The sequence below is a fragment of the Pleurodeles waltl genome, chromosome 10 (genome assembly GCF_031143425.1).
Source record: "Pleurodeles waltl isolate 20211129_DDA chromosome 10, aPleWal1.hap1.20221129, whole genome shotgun sequence".
In the NCBI taxonomy this organism is placed as follows: Eukaryota; Metazoa; Chordata; class Amphibia; order Caudata; family Salamandridae; genus Pleurodeles; species Pleurodeles waltl.
In genome coordinates, this window is record NC_090449.1 from 886,963,527 (window position 1) to 886,989,390 (window position 25,864).

Below are 25,864 nucleotides of genomic sequence, written 5' to 3' on the forward strand. Positions count from 1 at the left end.
GTGCATTTTAAATCATATATATTTTTTTCTTCTTTTTGCATTTTGGTTTGGCTCCATGCAAAAAAAATCCTTTCATCCAGAAACATTCTTAATGTTTTGCAAGCATGCACACAGGCAAGAAAGCCTGAGGTAATAAATTAATACTCTTGAGATGGTGTACATTTATTATATCCAACCTAAGTTCAGTTTCGGAGAGAGATGGATTGTCATGGGTCTGTCCATGAACACACCCCTCAAGTGGTGGAGCCATAGGCTGCATCCTCCCCTTGGGTGGCGAGGAAGCTTGGACCTCCTACCAAAGAAATGTCTTTGTGGCAAGAGCTCCATTCACAGTATCAGCAGAGGAGTACTGTAGCCCCAGAAGGCGGCCCTATTGCCTCAAGGGTCCGTTTGGCGACTGCAGAGAAACACAGATCTGCGTGTGAACCATTCCTTTTTTTGTTTGAATTTGATGTTGATTGCTTGCATATGATTACTGATACAGATCCAGGTAAATGCCAGATTTTAAAACTATCACATTTTGCACTCATTGTTATAAGCCTCATATTTCAACGTTGTGTTACTCCTTCCATTTGCTCTGATCTGCACATATTTGTCTGCATCTTTTTAAATAGTATTGTGGGATATTCATCATGACTCCAGTATTGTGCAAAAGGTCATTTATTAGGACAGGATTGCAACAAACATTATAACATGTAATAACACAACATCTTAAACTCCTTAACATATCAACTGTATTTCTCCTTTTCCCCCTCATCACCATTTCCTCTCCAACAATGCCTCATGCATTCTTTTTGCCCATCACCCTAGTCACTTCCTCCCATCACGGTTATCCTCATCTCTTCCTTTCAAAACATCCTCCGACCACCACTTCATTCACCTGTTCCAGTGAACCTGCCCCCAGATACCAGATATCCTTTTACCAGACCTTCTTATTCCTCCTCCCAACGTGTGGATCCACCTGCATTTGACTCTCCACCCCCACACATTGCTCCAACTCACCAGCAACCCATCCTGTCTTGGCAACCCGAGCCCCGAGCCCCAAATACCTCTAGGGCGGGTGGGTGGCAAAAAACTCCTCTCCTTTTACTCCATGAGCCAGAAGAAGACATCATCTCCTCTCCTGCCTCATTTAATCCTCCACCTCACCCATGTTACCTCCCTCCCCTCCCACTAACCAATCCTGTCCCCTGCTTCATCCCACAAAGTTTCTGAGAGAAAGACTAGTCTGTTAATAGCTTTCCCCGGGACCAGTGGTGGCTGGTGATTGAAAGCAGTGGTGGGGCACAAATACAAGATGGAATTGCACCTTGTGAGTGAGCCTCATTAACCACATATTTCCATTCACCTACTCACCCACTGCCTTTGGTCACCTACCCATTTACTCTTCCATATTGTCATCCACTGCCATTCACACAACTCTTATACACAGACACCCACATTTTCACAGCCACTCAGTCAAGCCCTGCAAACGCATTCAAACAAACACACATTGCCTCACCCATCCAGTATCCAGCAGTTTCAGTGATAAAAGGTACACGTTTATTTGAGCTGCAGATTACATGTTTAATATGACATATCACATCATTAGTCTGCAGAAGAAATAAAACGAGCATAACTAGCCATGAAAAATTACTGGAACAATTACTGCCTTTGAGAGACAAAACCACCTACAGAGGCAGTGAAAGGAGAGGAGAGCTGAGAGAACAGATTTTTTTCTTATTGTCTGTAAAAAAGATAGAGCTCCAAGTTACTTGTGTGCAGGGTTGTCTTTGGCATATTTATGACTTGAGGTCTTCAGGTCACACTCCTGTCTCCCAGAGAGCCCTGGATGGAGTTATTTATTGTATTTATTCAATTTCTCTGCACAGTAATGCAGGAAAAGGGGATTTTCTTTGCACAAAACGTAGACCCTTCTGATCACACCCCACCATTTGAGTAAATAGGAAAGGGTGGATAATAATATCGGAGTGACATGAAGTTTTCAGAAACCCGGGCTGAACAAAAAAACGCTCCAGGCTGTTTACTATCAGGGCTTCTGGTGGAGGAGGAGATAAGCCAGGGACGTCACTGCGTTCTGAGAAAACGTAAGGGCTTTACGTGGGCAAGCCCCCTCAGCCCTACTGTGCAGCTTTCAGCCACATGCTGATGCAGGTGCAGTGGGGCTTTTCAAAGTGCCCAACTTTCACTTGGAAAATGTTGTGCAGAAAATGTTTTACTTTCATCATGTAATTAAATATATGCTTCACTAGAGAGGCCAGAAAAGGCTAGGGGCATAGCCCCTTAGCCCTTGAACACCAGCCGCCCCTGCCCGGGACCCTCCAATCGTAGTATGTTATGCTTTAATTTTAGATTTTTTGTTTACCGAGTCTCTCATTACGATTCTGGGTTACTGTTCAATTGAGAGGTTATTCAGATTTACTATGCACTTCATGTTCTCATATGCAGAGGATTCAGAATGCCCTCTTTGCTCGTGGAACATGCAAAATCCACTTTCTCTATACCACAAATGTGCCAATAAGTGTGACAGATATACGCATCTCTGATTAAGACAATCATCTGCTTTAAAAATATATAATGTGGCACCCCTTCTGAAATTATAGAGGGGAGGAAGTCGCAAAACAATGCATATTCAAAACCATGCCTTTATATTAGTTTGTATCAGACGTATACCTGAATTAAAGCATGCTCAGCAATAGATAATGTTGCACACATTTATTTAAGCTTCTCTGCTAGTTTCACAAAGAAACATGGTTTGAGAAGCATTCACCCCATGTAATAAGCCAAGTAGAGCGAGAAGGATATGATATTCTAATTGTAAATCAAGCGTACAAATGACAGTGTGGTGGCTCTTATTTTTATTAAACATCTGTTAAACATTATTACCAGTTGTTCGATAATTTAAACAGCATATTGATGATGTTAAGGAGCATTGGATCAATACCACATTTTCAGGATATTCATGAAAGATACACTTTCAAACAGTCTATGTCAATGAACATCATTTACATAGTCAACTGTTATCTGGCATGTTTCCGACCATCCTGGACTTATTCGGGGTATGCCTGATGTAGTTGGAGGTTCCAATTATATTCTGTCTCTGAATCATGTTTACTAAAAAGATGAAGCCTTCTCTAGTCTAAACTGTCTTGAACATTGAAGAATTTGTGTAGAGTGCACAGAACTGCTTTGCTAACATTGACATTTGTGGATTTGCTTTCAGTGAATATTGTAAATTGATCATTCTGCTTTTAGTGCACGTTAATGGATTTGCTTGCAGTTCACACAGACGGACTGGCTGTCATTGATTACTGAATACTGGTGGGTTTGCTTATACTTAAAATTTGTGAATTTGCTCAGCACGTGCTTGCAGTACAAATTGGTGCGTTACAGTGAACATTGCTAGATTTACTTACAGTGTACATTTCTTACAGATGGATTGACTTTCAGTGCATTCATAATCACAGCCCTGTGCAATTCATTTCCTTCATAAAGTGTAAAATAAACGTACTTAGCAGTAGCTTGTTTGTAATTTGTATTTTGTTTTCAGATTCTTGGGACTCCCAATGAAGAAACCTGGCCTGGCGTCCATTCGTTACCACATTACAAGCCAGGTAAGGCAGTTTATTTCATCATCCATGAATTGAGATCACACTATTTAAGAGTGACATCTGAAACAAAATAATGGTACGCTCTTGTATGTGTACTATATAGTAGAGTATAAGAACTAAATGCTTTAAACTACCACCATTCTTGCTCTCCTTCAATATAGACTCCTTTTTTATGTCTTCATGTTTACAGCTGTGGATAAATCCACACATCTTGTAGATATTCTGCATTTTGAGAACCATCCCTGCACAGAAGCATCTTTATACCCTGCTTTTGTAATTCGGGATCAAGGAGGTTCCACCGTTTGAGTGAATAAATTAGACTTATGTGCGCAAAATGGTTTGTGAATCAGAGCTTCTGAATGTTTTTCTACCACCACGAGTCATTTTGAATTAGGTACAAAACAAGATAGATCTTGCGTCTAAACATAGGATGTAGAGATATTGCTCCTTGTTTTGCATGAAGCACTCCTTCTACCCTATATTTTGTATTGATTCCTGTACACAATGCCCTGAAATTATAAAGGGAAAAAACATATACTGGATTGCAGATAGAAAATCCAGTACAAAATACCTATTCAAACATGGGAAGAGACCATTCAGATGCTGATGATCATTTCACAATTAAAGACATCTACTTATCAGTAATTGAAAAGTGTCATTGATTCTTTCTGTTTATATTCCGTCTTCTTATCCTGGCCATGCTCACATCTAAACTCACACTTTTTTTAAATTGTATTTATGTGGGAACAGCTTCATAAAATTATATTGCAAAATGCTTGCACAGTTTGGGAAAAATTTGTGTTTTTTACTTGTCTGGAATCGCAGGGTACTGTTGTATATAGTACTGCACTAGCTAAACACACTCACACACACATAGACGGACACATATGGTATACACATGGACTTAAGAGTATAGCCAGTGATGTGAGCTCTTGCACATGTGCATCCCTAATTCAAAAAGGAATGTTTCTTTATATGGATCCACCCTCTCACCTCTTTCTCTTGTCTTGTTTTAGTCAGAACAAAGCATAACAGACAGAACCAAGCCAATACAATAGTGTTTATGCACTTCATGACTGTTTGTTGGACTTTTTAACATATTTACCCCCCTCTTCGTCCAGTTGGGTGCAACATTGTTGACCAATTCATCTCACTTAAAAAAACACTCCTCTTTTTTTGTTGTTGGCATGGATCACACATGGTTCTCTTCCTATCTCAGTAACTGAACATTGTCCTTTCCATTGTCCTCTGCTCACTATTTGCCCATCCCTCTTCCCAAAGGCACCCCCATTGCCCAAGCTCAGTCAGTAGCTATTCTCACTCTGCAGCTTCTTCTTTGCTGATATTATGCCTCTTCTAGGTTGTTTACCATCTCTGTGCTGATGATACGCAGGTTGAATTATCTTTACCCTCTATCACACCTCTAATGTAGACTGAAAACAAGTTGTGAAAGCTTGGGAAATGTAAGGTCCCCGAGGAGGAATCATAAACGAACTTGGCAAGGGTGGTGTTCAACAAAATCAGCTATACCAGTCAAGGGCAGCTTTCAAATCACAAATTATTAAATTGTTGGTCAATGGATACATATTATGTAGGGAGGGTAGGTGACAATTGGGGAACAGCGGGTAAGAGTGTACTCACTCTAGAGATGAGCATCTTAATGGTGAACCATTAAGGTAAGATTTAGAGGTGCAGACATGCAGTAAAAGTATTATGCCACTTGTGCAGAGGGGCATACATTAGTGTGTTGGTTGTCCAGGACATTCATAAGTTATATTCATAGTTCAGTATATAGTCATTTAGTCCAGTCATTGGATTTAAAAAAAACTGGGATAGCAGGCGAGATTTATACATAAATCAGACAATGGTGTTCGGGGTTCTATTGCATCCTTTTTGCCTTTGATGAATCCCATATTCCATTAAAGTGTTCTCTTTTTTAACTTTCCATGTTGAATGGTTCTTGTAAAAAAATGTTGGGTCCAATTTGAGTAGGATAGGTACAATAATGAAATGACCAGCAGTGTGGAAAGATCAAAGGCGCACAGAGCTGGTTCAAGATTAGAACAAAACTATTATGCATTAAATATCAGCAACCATTTTGCACAGGGAGAAGAAACCTATGTCAATGCTTGTTGACAGGTATCCAATGCTAAGTACTTTTCTGAACCTTTACCGCATTGACACCACTTTTAAAGGTGCTTGCAAGATTTACACCACCTATCTCGTTAGGCTTTTCTCACAAGAATGTCCTCCTAGTTCATCTGTATCTTATTTATTGCCTGTGCCTTAATTTGCAAAGGATTGGCCTGGGAATTCATTTTTTAATGGCCTTGCAATTTATCACAATTTCATAGAATCAGACAACTAGGTAGCAATGCAATTCCTACCTTTTTCCCTTATAGGTTAACCACCCTACTCTACAGGGACTCCAAGACACTGAACTCAATTTAGGACTATTGGAAAAGAGGGTGGGAATGACATAAAAAGAAAGAACCCTCTCTCAAGATGGTTGGATGTTAGAAGACCAGGACTGGACTCTTGGGACTACAGGAGGCACTGCAAAACATATATGTGACACAGTTTACCAATGATTAGCAAGGTTTCAATAAAACTAGCCCCCGGGCATACCAGAGAATTGTGGATGGGAAGAACCACACAGGACCCGGCTGGATGGGCAGTGCAGGATACCCAAAAAGGAGCGTAGGCAAAGGTACAACAAATACTGGAGATAACAGAGGATGAAACACCAGCACACTGTCGATGAAGACAAGGTAATGTTAAGGGACTGAAGGAACAAGGCACAAAAACAAAAAAAAATGTGTGAGACAAATCTGGTGTGAACTTAAGCAAAAGCTAATGAGTCACAACAACCTCTGTCACCAGACAGCCACTATGACTTCAGACAGTCTTTATCGGGCCCCACCTCTTCTTCCTTGGAAATGGCGCGGATTTCAACTACCCCCAGAATGGCTGGGGCAGCATACATTTCGTATAGATGCAGACATGTCTATCTTTCATGACTGTATTTTCCATTGTCCTATCTGATGTCTCCTCCATGTGTGAAGCTTCCTAATCCTTTTCTGTGGTGCTTCTCTTGGAAATCGGACAAATCTAAAATTTATTTCACCTTGCGGAAATGATCAACCAATACTGGAAGAAAAGGGGCATTGACAAGTGTACATGAGGTGACGTTGACCTTGGAGAAGTACTCTTCTAGATAAAATTTACATTGGGCTGGCAACTTTAGGTGAAAAGCCACTGACACCCAGCAGTCCCTGCGTAGAATAAGGCCTGACTAACTGAGGGTGAGAAACAGGGATCAACATGCGCAGTGTGGACTGCATGCCCACTGCCTGAAAGAGAGAGGGTTTTCTATCGCCATCATAACCTTGGCCTTTCAGTAAATGGCTGTAACCTGGTTGTTATATGGTCTTGATTCACTGTACAAGGCTAGGATCAGAAGGGACTCTAGGAGGGGACGGATCAATATACAATCCCCTAAAATGAGTACTATAAATGCAATAGAAAGAAGAGGCAAGGTAATAGTTATGTAAAGAATTGCTGTATGGAAACTCTGTCAATACCAGTTAGCTATTCCAATCTTCCTGATGATCCATTGAAAAAAGATGCATGTATTGATCATCTGTCTGAGGTGATAACTAGTGAATTTGAAGTAGATGGCCCCCAAGTTCTTTCACAAGTTTCAACCAAATCTTTGCCAAAAGCTGTGCCCCTGAATCTGTTATAGTGTGTCCTGGAAGACCATGTATAGTGAAGATATTACTCAATAGACAGCTGTCAGTTCTACAGCAGTATTTTGAACAATGAAGTGTCCTACTTTTGTGAAACAGTCATCTACTTCCAGAAATGCAGTTTCTCCTCTGAAATATGACAAAATAACTATAAATTTTAAAGCAATCATTACCACTGTTGTTGTGGGGTGGATTAAGGATGCTGATCATGGGCTGGATTTAGCTTGTGCTTGTGTGATGGCTGATAGTCTGTTATGCTTTAAGCTACCAGAAATTTATTTTTACTAATTCCTCCTCATTGTCCTGGATAAACTCCTTGGGTGAAGTTTTGCACCATTGGAGGGTTAGCTGCTGTAAATCCTTGTCTGGAAGATATATGGATAATGATACTCTGGCATATTTCCCATATGTTTCCAGCTTCACATCACTGCTTTTCACCTTGTCCTTTTTTTGCAAATCCACTTTTTACACACCCGCATTGCCATGTTCCACATCAGCATCCTTTGTTTGGGTTGTCTCATCTCTGCTTACGTTGTCTGTTACCCACGTACCGTTATGTTTTCGCCATTGTGTTTTTTCTGGCATGTGTACCTTGATTCTGTGTTTCAGTTTAAAGCCTTGTTATCCCACATTTCTGCATCTCTACAAATTGCTAAAATTTGGGCATGCATTCTTCTAGAAATATGTGGCTATTTTTTTTATCACTCTTGCTTAGGTCGTTTTTCCTTTATCAGTAGTAGTGCAGGTTTTGGACTCAATTTGTGTGCCTATGTACAACTTCACAAGCACATTAAGGCAAGCTGTTACCCACTCGCTCTGTGCGCACGCAACACATCCTGTGTAAATTCTGAACTTGGGTGCAGGGGCCCAGTATCTCATCACCCCCAGAGCCGGACGTCCCCCTCATTTGCAACGGGATGTGTGCTGATGTGCGGCTATCACGCCTGCTCTTCGCTACGGATAGTGTGGATTTGAGAAAGCATCCGAAGAAGGTGACACAATGTTAAGTGGGGACAAACGTGCTTAGTGGGTATTAATTTTTAGGACTACGTTTTCATCCCTAAATTAGGGGTAGGCCAGGCTCTCGTGGAGGGTCGCCAGAAGGTAATCAGAGAGGAGGCATGCTTGTGTTGAAACACCTGGTTGTAGTTTTTAAAGAAACACTGTCAGTGGTCACTTTGTAATATGACCCCGTGAGCTATAAAATATCCTGCAGTACACGTTGATCAAACTTTATAAGTACATTCAGAGTGTGGACATCCTGGATTAGGCCGTCAAGCGATAAAACAGTGAGTGCCATTTTAGTCTGACTTTCCACGGAAGGTCGCAAGTGTGACTATTGTAGCTGCAAAAAAGAAGGAACTCGGTCAAGAGCTGCAATTATTGATGACACTGGCAAAAGGTGCTGAAACAAAGCTATGCCGCCAAGCTGTAACCGCCGGGCGGCCGCCAATGTGGCCGCACTCCTGCAAGCCCATTTGGACATCCCTGCTGGCTGGCGTGCGGAAACCAAGTTTCCGCCTGCCGGCCCAGCGGGGATGTGGGCCGCAACATGGGAGCCGGCTCCAAATGGAGCCGGCGGTGTTGCGGTCGTGCGACGGGTGCAGTTGCACCGGTCGCGCTTTTCACTGTCTGCTATGCAGACAGTGAAAAGCCGCATGGGGCCGCATGGGGCACTGCCAGGGGATTACGAGTCCCCGACCGCCAGCCTTTTTCTGGCGGTATGAACCGCCAGGAAAAGGCTGGCGGTACGGGGAGTCATGGGGCCCCTGGGGGCGCCTGCACTGCCCATTCCTCTGCTCACTATTTGCCCATCATATTAATAATTTGTGATTTGAAAGCTGCCCTTGACTGGTATAGCTGATTTTGTTGAACACCACCCTTGCCAAGTTCGTTTATGATTCCTCCTTGGGACATATCATTTCCCAAGCTTTCAAAACTTGTTTTCAGTCTACATTAGAGGTGTGATACAGGGTAAAGATAATTCAACCTGTGTATCATCAGCACAGAGAGGGTAAACAACCTAAAGAGGCATAATATCAGCAAAGAAGAAGCTGCAGAGTGAGAATAGCTACTGACTGAACTTGGGCAATGGGGGTGCCTTTGGGAAGAGAGATGGGCAAATAGTGAGCCAGTGGCATGGGCAGTGCAGGCGCCCCCAGGGGCCCCACGACTCCCCGTACCACCAGCCTTTTCCTGGCGGTTCATACCGCCAGAAAAAAGGCTGGCGGTCGAGGACTCGTAATCCCTTGGGCAGCTCTGCTAGTAGCGCTGCCCAGGCGGATTATCACCGCCGGGGCAAATCTGGCAGAATACCGCCGCCCCCGGCGGTGCGACCCCGGCGCTTCCGCCGCGGTCGTAATGGGCCAGGAAGCACCGCCAGCCTGTTGGCGGTGCTTCCGTCATTTTAGCCCTGGCGGCTGGTACCTGCCAGGGTCAAAATGACCCCCATAGTCCTTGCCAAGTGTTCCATGTGCCAAGAAGCAGCCGGGCGTGCACAGATCCAGTACTACATTGCTTTTGTGTAGATTTCCATTATTTTGTCTGAGTCGTGACAGCATAGCACTGAAGCACACAACTTCACTCAGGCCTTTCTCCGCGCCTACATATATTCATGCTGGCTATTATTATCTGGTCCTGATGCCCCACTTATCAGGCGCCGAAACTCGGTGTAGACTAGAGGCTAGAGCTTCTGGCTCTGCAACCTGAAGACCACAAACTGCAGTCCAAGGTTCCATCCCTCGGCTCAACATCACGTTGGAAATTCTAGGAAATCACTTAATCTCCTTGTGCATGGAGACAAAAATCTAGTTCTATGCTAAAACGTTTTATTGCTTGGCTATGTTCGTGCAACAAAAAAAAAAGCCATATTTGCATAATCGTGCCTCGGGACACACACGAGAGTCCGCACGGGCAAATGACACGCTTTGGAGGCTGGTTGACTGTTTGCGCTACCTCTGATTATTTTGGGCGTTCTTCCGTAATGCGCACCCTTACCACCAGCCCTTTGCGGCTGCCGCATGGAGACATGCATGGCTGTACAGGGAGTGCAGAATTATTAGGCAAATGAGTATTTTGACCACATCATCCTCTTTATGCATGTTGTCTTACTCCAAGCTGTATAGGCTCGAAAGCCTACTACCAATTAAGCATATTAGGTGATGTGCATCTCTGTAATGAGAAGGGGTGTGGTCTAATGACATCAACACCCTATATCAGGTGTGCATAATTATTAGGCAACCTCCTTTCCTTTGGCAAAATGGGTCAAAAGAAGGACTTGACAGGCTCAGAAAAGTCAAAAATAGTGAGATATCTTGCAGAGGGATGCAGCTCTCTTAAAATTGCAAAGCTTCTGAAGCGTGATCATCGAACAATCAAGCGTTTCATTCAAAATAGTCAACAGGGTCGCAAGAAGCGTGTGGAAAAACCAAGGTGCAAAATAACTGCCCATGAACTGAGAAAAGTCAAGCGTGCAGCTGCCACGATGCCACTTGCCACCAGTTTGGCCATATTTCAGAGCTGCAACATCACTGGAGTGCCCAAAAGCACAAGGTGTGCAATACTCAGAGACATGGCCAAGGTAAGAAAGGCTGAAAGACGACCACCACTGAACAAGACACACAAGCTGAAACGTCAAGACTGGGCCAAGAAATATCTCAAGACTGATTTTTCTAAGGTTTTATGGACTGATGAAATGAGAGTGAGTCTTGATGGGCCAGATGGATGGGCCTGTGGCTGGATTGGTAAAGGGCAGAGAGCTCCAGTCCGACTCAGACGCCAGCAAGGTGGAGGTGGAGTACTGGTTTGGGCTGGTATCATCAAAGATGAGCTTGTGGGGCCTTTTCGGGTTGAGGATGGAGTCAAGCTCAACTCCCAGTCCTACTGCCAGTTCCTGGAAGACACCTTCTTCAAGCAGTGGTACAGGAAGAAGTCTGCATCCTTCAAGAAAAACATGATTTTCATGCAGGACAATGCTCCATCACACGCGTCCAAGTACTCCACAGCGTGGCTGGCAAGAAAAGGTATAAAAGAAGGAAATCTAATGACATGGCCTCCTTGTTCACCTGATCTGAACCCCATTGAGAACCTGTGGTCCATCATCAAATGTGAGATTTACAAGGAGGGAAAACAGTACACCTCTCTGAACAGTGTCTGGGAGGCTGTGGTTGCTGCTGCACGCAATGTTGATGGTGAACAGATCAAAACACTGACAGAATCCATGGATGGCAGGCTTTTGAGTGTCCTTGCAAAGAAAGGTGGCTATATTGGTCACTGATTTGTTTTTGTTTTGTTTTTGAATGTCAGAAATGTATATTTGTGAATGTTGAGATGTTATATTGGTTTCACTGGTAATGATAAATAATTGAAATGGGTATATATTTTTTTTTGTTAAGTTGCCTAATAATTATGCACAGTGATAGTCACCTGCACACACAGATATCCCCCTAACATAGCTAAAACTAAAAACAAACTAAAAACTACTTCCAAAAATATTCAGTTTTGATATTAATGAGTTTTTTGGGTTCATTGAGAACATGGTTGTTGTTCAATAACAAGATTAATCCTCAAAAATACAACTTGCCTAATAATTCTGCACTCCCTGTAATATTCAGCTTCACTCCTAAAGTCATACTTAATCTTTACTAGTCGTTAATTTACCACGGACATTCTGTTTGACAATGTGTGCCTCGTTTGTTTACGTAGCTCATTATCCACCTTGTACCTTTATGTACATTAAATTTCTTTGCGGCATGTGAGCGTCCCTTTCTCAACCGGTCTCTCTCTGTCTGAAACCATTCCTTTGCTGTGATGCAATTTCACCGCTAGGTGGTAGCCAAGACACATCTGACTACGCTATCTCTGGTGCTGTTTTTGTGCCGGTTTTTCCCCCCTTTTCTACTACCTTTTCCCGAAATTGTGTTAATTTTCAGTTGCAGCGCTGCAGTTCATAAAACTCAGCAGGATATGAATGGAAAAATACTGGATCGTAAGGGTGTGACCTTGTGTGCGGAAAACTCAGCGGCAGATGGCATCCCCGGTGTCCCCGTGACTCAACTGTGATCCTAAAGAGAAGGGAACACATTTGACTGCAGCAAATCATGCTTTTCTTCTAAGTAGCTGTGTGTGAGAGTTTTCTTGCACATATGTTGCGTAGGACAGCTTAAATGAGCAATATACAGAGTTTTGTCTTGCCCCTGTTCGTTATTAATACATCAGCTGTCTCGCGCTAGTCTGGCATGCCATGGTAAACGCCCACACGGCGCGGTAGAGGTGGGTAATGTTCCTGGGCAAGGGAATTCTAAAATAGTCTAACTGTAAAGTACAAAGCTATCCTTCCAGACAAAACAGTTGGAGCACGAAGACTGCCGCATTGTTAGGTTTATAACAGACGTCCATTCATCGCCCAGTCACAATAAACGGAAAATGTGCCCTAAAATATTGTTTCTACGGATTGCGCGGGACCTGTTTCACTTCACCTCAGTGTGCGCTGTGGATTTTCAGTCCTCGACCTTCCATTCATACAGCAACACCGGATTTTCAAATCTCAAATTAGCCTCACACGTGAACGTAACTATCCAGGCAAGGGTCACGTTGGTGTAAAATGACTCTGTGATTTGGCATTTTAATTAGTAAGAACGTTAGTCAAAAACACTGCTCGCTGATTTTGTTAATGATATTTGTATAGCGGGATTGTACCACTGGCATGAGTGCGAACACCTTACCGCAGAGGAGTGGGAGATTTAAAAACAAAATCGGAGAATGGATTTTTCCCATTGATTTATATTGAAGCAGAGGCATTTTTAGGCAGAAGACAGCTAAAATAAATCCATTTGAGGCTTAAGAAATAGGGAGTCTCGTGCTTGAATCGGGTCTATTGGCATGTATGCACTAGTGTGCTCTTGCAAAGCTTTCTGTTAACTTGTCCAAATTAGTTGCTAGGGAGGGAAGGTGGAGGCTGTAACTGACCATTTGACTATTTTTGTATTTTTCCTGTGGACTGCTTTCAGAGCTGGATGGGCAGCCATGACCGAAGAATGCCTGCGTAAGGCACTTCTTCTCACCACCTTCTGCAATGTGGGCCTGATTTAAACAATGTTGCCAGGGCTCATTTTGGTTTCTAGTCTGTCATATTCATGTGTGGATGGTTGGAAGGTTGTGTGGTTGAAGAGGCTTGATCCAGCCTGGAAACTGTCTCCAATTCTTTGATGAATCTTTTCTTTCTCTGTTCCGAAGGGGGAGGCGAATCACATAAAATTAATGAAATTAATTACAGTGCAACCAAATGGTCACACATTCAATCCAGGGCGGACTGGCCATAGTGGGTATTGGACGCTTGCCCGGGAGGCTGGAAGTGTGGGAGCCAGTTTTGCAGCATTGCTGCAATATCTGCCTCCAGTAACAAAAGCAGCAGTGCTTTATACTTGCGCCTTCCACCAGGGGCTGTTCGGATAAAATTGCCAGGGCTGATTTGGGTTCCCAGTCAGGTCCAGATTCAATCTTGGAGACCAATTTAAAGTTTCAAAGGGCTTTTCTACAGAATCAAAGTCAAACTTACAAAAATGAGTCTTAAAACCATAGTATAGATAAACAGAATCACTAAAGGAGAGTTAAAATGTTGTGTAGTATTGAATTTAATTAACATATACAATACCAATATTTTGAGAGCAACAATGCTTGAAAATCAAGAAGAGCATTTAATGTTTGAAATCCAAAATCAAATTCTCTTGCCTAACCACTGAATCTAGATTCCTAACTGTTCTAATATTAGTGGGGTTTCAGAGGAATGGTCAACATAAAAGAACTTCTGTAGAAGATACCATCAAGAGAGGTGTGTGCAGCAAAAAGCTGCCCACGGCCAGCTTTCCAGGTGTTCTTCTGAGAATGTATGAAAGTAGAAAAAAAAGTAAAAGTTGGTTCATGCAGAAGAGTAACCATCCTCAGTACTTTTCTTTTTTACATGAATAGGGCCCAAAGTCTCGAAATTGGTCCCAAGAAATGTGGACTTCCATGTTTAGACTTTGTCCCCTTTAAATCAATCAATCTATTTATGAAACCTTAAAATGAGAATTTCTATCTTTCAGAGATGTTCCCCAATCCTATTTTAGTTTGTTTTGGACTGTGTTTCTTTAGGTGGTTTCTCAAATATATCCTGCCCTACAGGCATGACATGGGGCCAGGCGCGCAGAAGAGAGCAGGAAAGGTGGACAGATAGTTTATACAACTCTAGTTACCATAACAGGAGTGCCACCTATGTTTCCATTCCCTCACCATGACTGAAGCCGCATGGAACAAACAGACCAATAAAAGCAGTTTTAAAAGAGTTGATTGAGAAACAACATGTTGTTAAAAGCCAAAAATCTATTAATAATAGACATCTACCTATGCAATGTAGAGGTTTTGAACTGCAAACCGATCCTCCAATATCTCAAAGAGGAGTCAGTCATACAGTGTTGTTGAGTCCGCGCTGTCTGTGGGAGTATACTTAGCACAAATGACCTTTAGCATATATATACTGTTCTCCAGGAAAACATTTTCCTGATTTAGAAACCACTTTCCTGACAGACCCCAGTGACTAGTGGCGCTTATTTTCGATTTCAACCCTAGAAATGAAATCCCTCATTATAGAGCATGTTGCCAGGTAATGAACAGGTTAAACGTTTGTGAGTATGCACAGAGCACTGACATTGTGGATTGTCCATGTACTTTGTGTGGCCCTCGGGGGACCGCCTGTGCCTCGCCACCTTCAACAATCTTCCCGCCTTTCATACCCTCAGTTGTAAACCTCTGACTGTGGAAACTCCACCATGCTAGCAGAACATTCCTCCTGGAATGCTTCATCTGCAGACATGAGTCCCACCTACCACACTATTTTGGGAAGCAGTAGTTAGAGATGTACCATTGCAGAACGTTTCTGAATTACTGTAGTAATTAGGTTCAGAAAAAAGGTAGCGATTAAGGTCCTCAGAACTGTAATACACACGTTAAAGCCCAAAACGGCACTCCAAAGTACCACAAAACGTAACTTCAAATGATCTGAGGAGAGAGATGTTAACATCATGAAAGAAGGGCATACATGTAAAACAGCACACATTTTGCCTAGCAACCGTAACCCTTTCGTGAGCTGTATGTGCGAAGGTTTTTCGTCAGAGTACCAATATAGTTTGACAGAAATATTACTCACAAAAAAATAGTCCCATCAGAAGTAGATTTTCTATTAAATCCGATGAGACTGTAGGCTTGTAAACAATTACAGCATAATATTTCTGTCTGGTGAAATTTTGGCTACGATATTCCGGTAGCACACCGTCTATGTCATGATAAAAGCAGTGAAATGTTTCCATCCCTTCTACCTCAAATACTTACCCCCTCCTTGCACAGGTAAACCATCTCGAGGCTGGCCTCGGAGCCTAAAGTGTGCTAGACTCGCTGACTGCGCTCTCGATTTAACTTTCCACTAATTGTACGGTTGTGCTGGTCTAAGTAGGAAGAGGAATTTATGGTTCACAATTTGAAGTTGTAATGACAACTTCTCATGAGGAGTTAAAAAGAAGCTCAAGCTACGGTCGTAAAACCGCGCAGGCTCATTCGAAAAACTTCAGAAACAGAATGTAGGTTGGAAGTAGTACAGCGAGGGAGTCAAGACAGAAAAGCATGAGAAATACACAGAATGAAGTGTCAGAATTGTTTAGCAGTTCAAGCCTGCACACCCTCGTATCCGGATAGTTTCCACTCACTGAGTGGTGGCAGGGACACCATGTGCACGTAAGGTTGCAGTGTCCTAAATTGTGAATGTGAGTAGTCAGTAGTACTTGCTCCAGTGAAGGTTCAAGTGACTGCAAATATACTTGTGTCTTGAATGCAGATCTCCACAATTTACACCCAATCTTGAAATGCAAATAGATCAAGAAACTAGCTGGAAGAGACTGCATCATTCATTTGGGGGCAAACCTTGTTTCGTTGTAATTATCTTTGTACATTTCTACAGCTATGTGTTTCTGAATATATTGCTATAGAATTCGGATTTGAATGCTATCATTATTTGAGCTGGCACCTGAAGATAACAGAACTAACAGTAAATCTAAATTCGTGTGCGATATGCATAGCCGAAGATTGTGTGTGATATGCATAGCCATAGATTGTGTGTGATATGCATAGCCATACATTCTATAGGTGTATGCATGGTTAGAAATGTTGTGCGATATGTATAGCTTACAGATTACGTGTTTGGTGTGCATGGTAGAGTCATGGATTTTCCGTGTGATGTGCATCACTTAAATAGGACATTATGAAGGACAAAGGCCATGTCCCCCAGGAGTTTGACAAAAATAGCATTAGGATGTTAGAAGTTCTTTGTAATCTGTCTGTGCTTCCTAGCAGATCAGACTGGGAACCTCAAGCAGGAGGGTGCACCTACCATGAAGGAAGAGATCCAGGCTTGATATGTTATTCAAGAAGGTAGAATAACACACAATAATGGCACCAGAGGGCTCTGGAATGACAAAGGGCTTTCGTATCAGCCTATCTCTTGGTGAGATCCATCAGCAATTCTTGATATCACAATTTGAAGCTGAAGTGGCTTGAGTGCCGTGGCTTCCAGCTAGATTTCCCTAAAGAATAGAGGGTTTCAGAAAATAATGCCTGTGTAAGCATTTAGCTACCTGACCATTACGTAAGATGCAAAGAAAAACCCAGGGAATCAACAAACTGAAGAGACCGGATATATGCCTAACATTCATGGTTTGAAAATGTTGCAAAGGCGTCAGCATTCATCAGGTTAGCATTTTTTTTATATTTTGTGGGAACAGCAGCAGCAGTGCATCTTCCTAGCTCTTCTATAGGTTGCAGAATGTAATTGTACTGTCATCATTTCTGCTAGTCCACTCAGGTTGCAGCCATTATGGTTGGATTATGACTACTGCTGTTCTGCGTGGGTTAAAGTGAAGAAACTACCTTTGACAAATGTTGAACATCGCCTCTTCTTCCAGGAAAGTGCCCGAATAGGGGTAGCTCCTGGATGGTGTACATACTAACAATACGTTTTGGGGAAGCTAAACTGGGAAATAAGGCCTCTTAATTGCAGCTGACCACTGGGTACTGCTGTGGGATAAGGGAAACTCAATTCCTGTGAAAGCGGTGGGCTTGGATCAGAGTCTGCACTGGGCCTTAGGAATATAACAACAGGTGACTGGGTGGTATGCACTGGAGAATATGGGGCATGTTTGCCACTTGGAGGGGCTAACTCTCCAGGCATCTGGTAGACATGGCTCACACATCAAAGAATCTCAAATGGCTGAAAACGATTGTGGTCATACGCTGGCGCTACCTGGGGTGCGAGTGTTGCATACAAAAGCAGTGCTTTTCTCATGGTGGCAGTTCCTTGCGATATGATGATTATGCACGATCTATCATTTAGTGGAAATGCTTACCTTGCCAGATGATGGGGATTCCTAGCATGTGCTAGAGTGCCTTGGGAGATCAACTCCTGGAGCCTGTAAGATCTATACATCAAGAGTAATACGTACCATTCATATGCCCTGTTACCCTCCGTACACTCCTGACACAATATGAGATTGTGGACTATTTCAGAAGCTGCACCACTTTATTCAGTAGCCCTGTCATATTTGAACAATACCACTGTCAAAAGGAAGGGCCATGGCATATTAAAGTAATGCCCCTAAGCCGTCAGAATTTTTTATCAGATTTATTTCAACAGTATTGCCGGCACACTGAGTAGTCGAAACCCATTTGAAAGGTATCTTTGAAATTACTCTGCATGGTACTCACAATGAGCAGCCTAGATATATTTTAGCAGCACCACTAGAACACTGAGCAGACAAGGGACATTTGAGCAGTACGTCTGGTACATAAAGGTGTACACAAAGACATACTTGAGCACTGCCCCAGTATATATGAGCTCCTTGCTAATGTGCTTGAGCGTTTCTGGTAGACACCCACACTGAATATGCTATGATTAGAAGCACACGGAACCTGCTGCAGTAAATGGTAAGTACCCTGGAGTGTGATGGTAGAATCCTGCAAACAATAGAAACACGTTTGTGGCATTGGACCAGTTTATATCTCTTGGAATAGCTTTTCAATGTGGTCTTATTTCTTATGTCTTAAGAAGATATCCCCCAAAAGTACTTGCCTCTCAGATCAGTGTTGTGGTCTACAAAGATAACTGTATGGTGGTAGATAGAACTGCTAAATACATCTGGCATCATTTAAAGGAACTCCTTGAAACCACACCATGATACCTGGTTTGTACATGCAACCTATGTTGGGGTGCTTATAGACAGTCTGTCCAGAGAAGGGCTCTCTTCACTGTGAAAGGTCTAATACACTTCAAGTGTCTCTACTGGGAGGTCTTGGTGGAGTCCTTTAAACAGTCTTACTGAAGTAAACATATGATTATGTTTCTCTGTGGTTACGCAGTTGTGTTGCTTAATTGTGAGGTTAGTATTGCCCGAAGGACTGGAAGAGAGTGCCACCTTCAAATCCCCCCAAAGCAGTCTGTTAGAGAATCGTTGTGAGATCACAGCAGGTACAGTAGCTTCAACAAACTAAGATTTGGTAAAGTGCCTTGGATTTCTTGAGTTGGCTATGTACAGAGTGAACATTTTGAGGATTATTTTAGTGATTGGGAACAGCAATAGATCTCCAGTGGCATGGTGAGGTTTTGTTTCATGTGGAGGGTGTTAAAGATAGGGGATTCGTGCTAATGATGTGTTGGGCATATCTTTTAAAAAACACAGGATCGAATATTCGGAGTTTAAGGACTGCTTATATTACTGTAATGTGCAAAATACACTTTAGTAATTGTTGATGTTCTTTCTGAATTTTAACAATAAATATTGATCTCGGATAGTGTCTCTAGCACGTACTCTGCAGGTAGCTTTAGAGGCGTGTTTGGGCAATGTTAATGCAAATGACACTGCAAAGTTTTTTTAAGAAAGTTGTATTTTAATAATGCTGTGTAGTTTCACGGCCACTGTATGCCTTTGTTGGATCTATTTAGGTGGACTTTGAAAAGAAAAAAAAAGAAAAACAATTAAAAGGTAAAATTATAAGGTCACTGGTTCTAGTAAGGCACATTATGTGAGGTGGGCTTTGAATTGCCTGCTCTTTATTTATTTCTTCTACTGGGAGCGCACCTTTTTGATAGATATGAATATATTCAACTACCACCATATCTCAGATGGTCATGAACGGGAAAAGCTTTCGGAATCTATGGTCCCCACAGCTTTCTGTAGGCTTATAGATCACCATATGTCTAGGTGGTCTACAGTCATGGTTCCATGCATGCCAGGGAATGGAATCAACTCTCTACTACACAAAAGGCACTCCCAGCCGTCTGTGAGCATGCACTGCTTGTGCTCTGATGCTCCTGAACTTTTAGTGGCATTCCAGTACATTGACCCCAGTGTTCTGCTCATTCGCATGATTACACATTCAGGGTTTAGCAGAACTTACAGTACCTTGGTTTACTTCCTTCCTAGGAAACCAAATCTACCAATCCAGTAACTTGAACTAGACAACATCTTTGTGACACTGCTGTCATTGGCTTTGGCATCTCACCTATCCTGTTACACCCCCCCGGGGTACTGCTAGTTTACACCCTGACAAATCATTTTATCAGCAGTCACATCTATGCAAACTTCCTGGAGGAGGTAGGATCATGTTCCCTGGGAGAGTCGGAAATTGAAAGACAACCAGCAGGTGATGAAGCTCAGATGCACAGTCTCAACAAATGGGAAAGACAGATCCAATTACATGACTCAGAAACCCCCCACCCTGCCCTTTTACTTGCCCATAATCTACGGGCATACCTTCATACTAAAAAGAAAGGTAACAAATTATGGTTATGCCTTAATGACAAATTAAATGCATTTGTTGCTTCAAGGGAGGAGATGGCCGTTACAGTGTCCAGGCTTCATATGTTTATACTGTTCGCTAACCTACTCTGCTTCTCCTGCCAGCTTTTGTATGTCACTGTGCTTTACCCAGCTCTCTGCCCTTCGTGGCTCTGTTTATCCTTAGCAAGATGATAAAACGTGCTTAAGCCAATTGGATTGTCCTTCTCCAGTTATCTTTCCTTTTGCGTCTCCTGCCCTAAACTCCCGTTACCTTGTTTCACATTTCCCCCTTCACTTCTGCAGTCTTTTTCTTCTGCTTCTACGAATGAAGGTTTAAACTTGCTCCTTCACACTCCTGTATGTATCTCTCTTAGCCCCCTTTTCATTATCCCTACCCAAAACAGCAGAGGGATATATATCCTTAGCATATACGTCTGCAAGATCACTTTCTATTTCTTCCTCAGAAATGGAAGGAGAGGCGTGCAGTGCTTTATCTAAAACAGGAAGGGTATTTCCCTGCCTCACTCTTTAGTGTCTGTTTTCGGGTTATGTGCTGGGCATCATTGTTATTTCCTCGACCACTCATGCTGTTGTTCTTCGCCCTTCTCTGTGCTTCTTTTCTTTTCTTTTTTAGGCTTGGCTGGGCTACTTTGCTGTCCCCTGACCTTATGTAATAGATGGAAAAAGATCTCAAAGAAGCACTTCTGAGAGAGAGGAGGGGGCTTTAGCTCCGCCCACCTGTTGATTACATTGAGTATACCAATTTGTGGCAAGAAATTGTGTCCCTCCACCACAAAGAGTGCTTGTACTGCACTCCAGTTGGTGATCAGATGGTTTCTCTCACCTAATAAGGCCACGATGTAAAATCGTAATGGCATGCAGGGGGAAACCCTTTATCACACTTTAATGCTATTGACTTATAGGATTTTCCAAACATCAGAAATGCTCACTGCCAGGGTTCTAGCTGGGCTGGGGACGTGCCTAGCAAAGGGAAAAAGGGCATTGTGCCCTCATTTATGTATCCTTCACCCATCCTCAGGCTATGCAGGAAGAATAGACAACTGTAGGCCCTGGGCATTAAGTACAGTAAAAATCCAAGAGAGTGTGAATGGCTACAATTGTTTTAATCTTCTGCTCAGTGTGCATCAGTCATTTATTCGGGAGGGGTCTAATTGGCAGGTCAGTGACTGACCCTGAGCATAAACTTGTAAACAGTGCATATAGTACAGCCAGGGTTTCAAAGTATAAGCCAATGTCTGAGTTGCTGTGGGAACTTCTGCCCTGCCAGGAAAGAGTTTTGGTTATTTGTTATCATTGCAGTGCACTGGTCTGTATAACAAAAACACCAAAGAAAGCTCATCTTAATGTTAATAACTATCACTAGTACTTGCATATAGCTTTTTAGGCGGCTTCGGGTCCATCAAGATAGATATATGGTAAGTACTACATTGCATGACTTGCATGAGTGTATTGCTCGACTTCCATAAATTCAAAGCCCATCCTTCCCCTCTGTATTGTTACCATGCTCTCTCTGAGGCTTGTTGTTGCTACAGTCTTTTTCAGCTCTTCCTGTGGGTGACGGTTAAGCTGAAAAGAGATCATTTGGCAGGCACTCCTGGGTGGCTAACAGGGGGTCACCCTTCATAAAGTTGCAGGAAGGCTGCAGTGGACATTGTGCTTGTCGTAAGTCAAGATTGCCACCCTGGTGTAGGGATTAAAGCTGTGTGTGGCCCATTTCAACAGGGTATTCTGGTTGGGGTGGCATATAGCAGTAGGCCATTTCGTGCGGGGCCCAGGGTGAATGGGACCAGTAGTGGGCACAAGGGCAAGGTTTGGAAAGATGAAGCTCCTATGGATACGAGGAATGAAATAGGCGAGATCACTAACATGACCCATTAGTGTCCCCTCCAAGGCAACTGGAGTCCACTGTGATTCACTTGATTTGGGAGGCGTACATGGTAAACAATTATGTGAGCTGAGGCTAGTCCCCTCCTTCACAAGACCTGTGTCCACCACTCCCCCACTATGCTTTCATGCTTGCATACCACCTTCCAAAGAAGTAGCCCACCAACACATGCCACAGCATGGTCTTTAAGAAATGAGGATCCGGCAAGGTTGGAGTTTCTCATCAACTTAAAGTGGAGAGGGCAGAGTTACACATATTTCACTGAGTTCAGCTGCCATTGCTATGGCTCGGCAAGCCAAATGAGTGGGTCGTGGTAGAGGATTTGCAGGAACCTGAACATGGAAGCACTAGGGAACATCAATAATACAGTGTTAGCATCCCTCATTATCCTAAATAGCAATGTTACATTTAAAAACAAAAGACAATAGATAAAATATAATTGTTCTGTGATTTAAAAGGGTGAATGTTTATTGAGCATAGCGGGCGAACAGAGTGTTGAGTATAACATACGTTTTGCCATAACATCACAGCTCTTAACTAGCTAGCACAGTAACTACAACACAGTTAACAGCACATTTCCACCACATTGTAGCTTCACTTTAATGGTATGATTAGAATAGGAAGCAATGCCTGGTCATTCTTGAAGTGGGATATTTACTAACAGGTGGGTGTCTCTGAAATTGGTTAGAGCGGGTACCTGGGCTTCACAGGCACTAGGGTTGCTGTGGCCAGGATGGAGGCAATTCTACTTTAATTTTCATTAGTGTAAACTGTCAGACTCTGGTCTCTCCAGTGCAGTTTTGCTTGGGGTCTTCTGGTAATTAAATGCACTTTTCCCTAAGGTGTTTATTTTGTCGAGTTAATCCTAGAATGTGACCTTGTATCTGGTGTGAAGCCAGATTCCCCTGTGGAGGGAATTTTAGGTGCGTGGGCTTTCAGCTGGAGGTTCTTAGCATTACTGCCTCCTTTCCTTAAGGGTCACTAAGCAGGGAAGGCCAACAATGTGAAGTGGGAGTATCCTGGCAAACCCCCAAAGTCCTGTGATCCAGTGGATGGCCTATCATTTTGTTCTCCCCCCTTTTGGCTCTTCCTGCTTGACCTCCCCCAGTTGGCTGTATTAAACAGTGAGGTAATATATGGTTAATGTTGATTTACATTACTTAGTTGTGTTAATTCATTATTCATAGGCCATTTCAACTATGCCATCTTGTTAGACTTTTCATCCTTGGTGTGGTCTCTCTTAACTTTTTGCTTCTGTTTCAAAGGTTTTTGATGTGTGCTGGACTCTGTTTTTGCAGTTTTTGTTACTCTGGGCACTTTACCACTGCTAACCAGTGCTAAACTGCAAGTGCTCTTTTACAAAATGTGTGTGTACTTGGTTCATCCATGATTGGCATATTTGATTTACTAGTACGTTCCTAGTACAGTGCACTAGAGGTGCCAAGGGCCTGTAAACCAAATGCTACTAGCAGGCCTGCAGCACTGGTTGTGCCACCCACATAAGTAGCTCTGTAATCATGTCTCAGACCTGCCACTGCAGTGTCTGTGTGTGCAGTTTTAAATGTAAATTCGACTTGGCAAGTGTACCCACTTGCCAGGCCTAAACCTTCCCTTTTGTTACATGTAAGGCACCCCTAAGGTAGGCCCTAGGTAGCCTCAAGGGCAGGGAGCAGTGTATGTTTAATGTAGGACATATAGTAGTGTGTTCTATATGTCCTGACAGTGAAATACTGCTAAATCCGTTTTTCATTGTTGCAAGGCGTGTCCCTCTCATTGGTTAACATGGGGCTACCTTTAAATATTGTGTAGATTCCCTTTGGGAGTGGATGGACATGTGGAGTTTGGGGTCTCTGAGCTCACAATTTAAAAATACATCTTTTCGTAAAGTTGATTTTAAGATTGTGTGTTTGAAAATGCCACTTTTAGAAAGTGAGCATTTTCTTGCTTATACCATTTCTGTGGCTCTGCCTGTTTGTGGATTCCCTGTCTGGGTCAGTCTGACAGTTTGGTTGGTTGCCCCTCACACTAGACAGTGACACAAAGGGAGCTGGGGTGTAGTCTGCATTTCCCGATGAGCCATCTGTGCTAGGAGGGAGGGGAGGAGTGGTCACTCAAACCTGAAAGGGCTGTGCCTGCCCTCACACAATGCAGTCTCCAACCCCCTGGTGAGTGTCTGGGGCCTGGCCTGGGAAAGTCAGGATTTCACAATCAAGAGAGACTTCGCTTTGAAGTAGGCCTACTTCAAAGGAGAAAATGTGTATAAGAAGGGCACCCAAAACCACAGACTGGAGAGCACTTCTGGAAACCAAGAGGAACCTCTGCCTGGAGAAGAGCTAAGGAAGAAGAGCTGCCCTACCTGTGACTGTGCTTTGTGGAGTCTTCCTGCAGTTGCTGCTTCTGCCTGTGCTAGAGGACAAAGACTGGACTTTGTGTTGCCTTCCTTCTTGCTCCAAGGGCTTGATTTAGATCTTGCCTCCTGTTGTTAGAAGTCTCAGGGACAGCAAAGACTTCTCTCTGCCAGCACCTGGAGTCTCTGGAGAGACACCTACTCTGCCCTGTGGTGCCCATCCAGTTCCTGGGACCCTGAAAGGAGAAGCTGGCAGCCTAAGAGGGAGAAATCCACGCACCAACCACCGTGCAGGGAAAAGATCGATGCGACTCAGATCTGCGGCTGAAAATTGACGCTCGCCGGCAACACGACCCGAAGATCGACGCCCGGGGCTGGGGAAACAACGCACAGCATCGCTGACGGAGGCTGGTGAGATTGCAACCCGCGTTGCATGGTTTTCGAATCAACGTGCGGCTGGATTTCCAATGCAAACACCGCTGGGCGTGTAAAAACGACGCAAGGCCTGCCCGGACCCAAGAGTGCTGATCAGATCGACACATCGCTCTCCTGCAGAGAGAAGAAATGATGCACGCCGACCCGACTAAAGGGGAAACTACGCAAGGTCTCATTCGTGGGTGATATTGACGCATCGCAAGCCCTTTTTGACGCACACTCACCCATGCAGAGTTATTTTTGATGCAACCAAGGTATATTTTCACGCTAACAGCGTTAGTGTGTTTAAAATTACATGAAGACTCTTTTTGCATTTTTAGTGATAACCTGACTGGTGTATTGTGGATTTTTGTCATTTTGGGCTTGTTTTGTTTAGATAAATATTTTCTATGTTTCTAAACCTGTGTTGTGTCATTTTATAGTGTTATCATTAAGTTACTGTGTGTGTTGGTACAAATAATTTACACCTAGCACTCTGAAGTTAAGCCTACTGCTCGTGCCAGGCTACCAAGGGGGTAAGCAGGGGTTAGCTGAGGGGAATTCTCTATTACCCTGACTAGAGTCAGGGTCCTTGCTTGGACAGGGGGTAACCTGACTGCCAACCAAAGACCCCATTTCTAACACATCTTGACTAGCTTAATCTCCCACCACCTTTTTTGAGGTGATAATTAGTCATATTCAATCAGTGATTTGGTGCAAAGCATTTGAAAAATAAGTTTTAATCGTTTTCACAGTGTGGTTCCAAATACTGAAAAGGCAACCAGGCAGTTAATCTTATTGTAGCTATGTCAGTTGGCTACTGAGTTCGGGATTAGAGCAGGGGCAAGGAAAGTAGGAGATATGGAAAGAACAAATGAATGGCATTTATTGTTCAGTTAATTAAAACCATTACAACAGTAATAACTGCAATAAAATAAAAAACAGTAAAAAATATATTTTTCAAACATAACGTTAAA

The 25,864-nt window shown here is 43.1% G+C and overlaps 1 protein-coding gene across 6 annotated transcripts in view; it reads left to right on the forward strand.

Annotated features, from left to right (window-relative positions):
- The window catches only part of CDK14 (cyclin dependent kinase 14), a 1,910,605-nt gene that overhangs the window by 1,362,236 nt on the left and 522,505 nt on the right, over positions 1 to 25,864 (forward strand). For all 6 annotated transcript variants that reach the window (XR_011199184.1, XR_011199185.1, XM_069211609.1 and 3 more), the window contains one exon: positions 3,551 to 3,614. Coding sequence is in view for 4 of the 6 variants with exons in the window: in XM_069211609.1 (XP_069067710.1) it covers positions 3,551 to 3,614 (64 nt within the window). In the remaining 2 variants the exon portion in view is untranslated. The remainder of the gene's footprint in view (positions 1 to 3,550; positions 3,615 to 25,864) is intronic.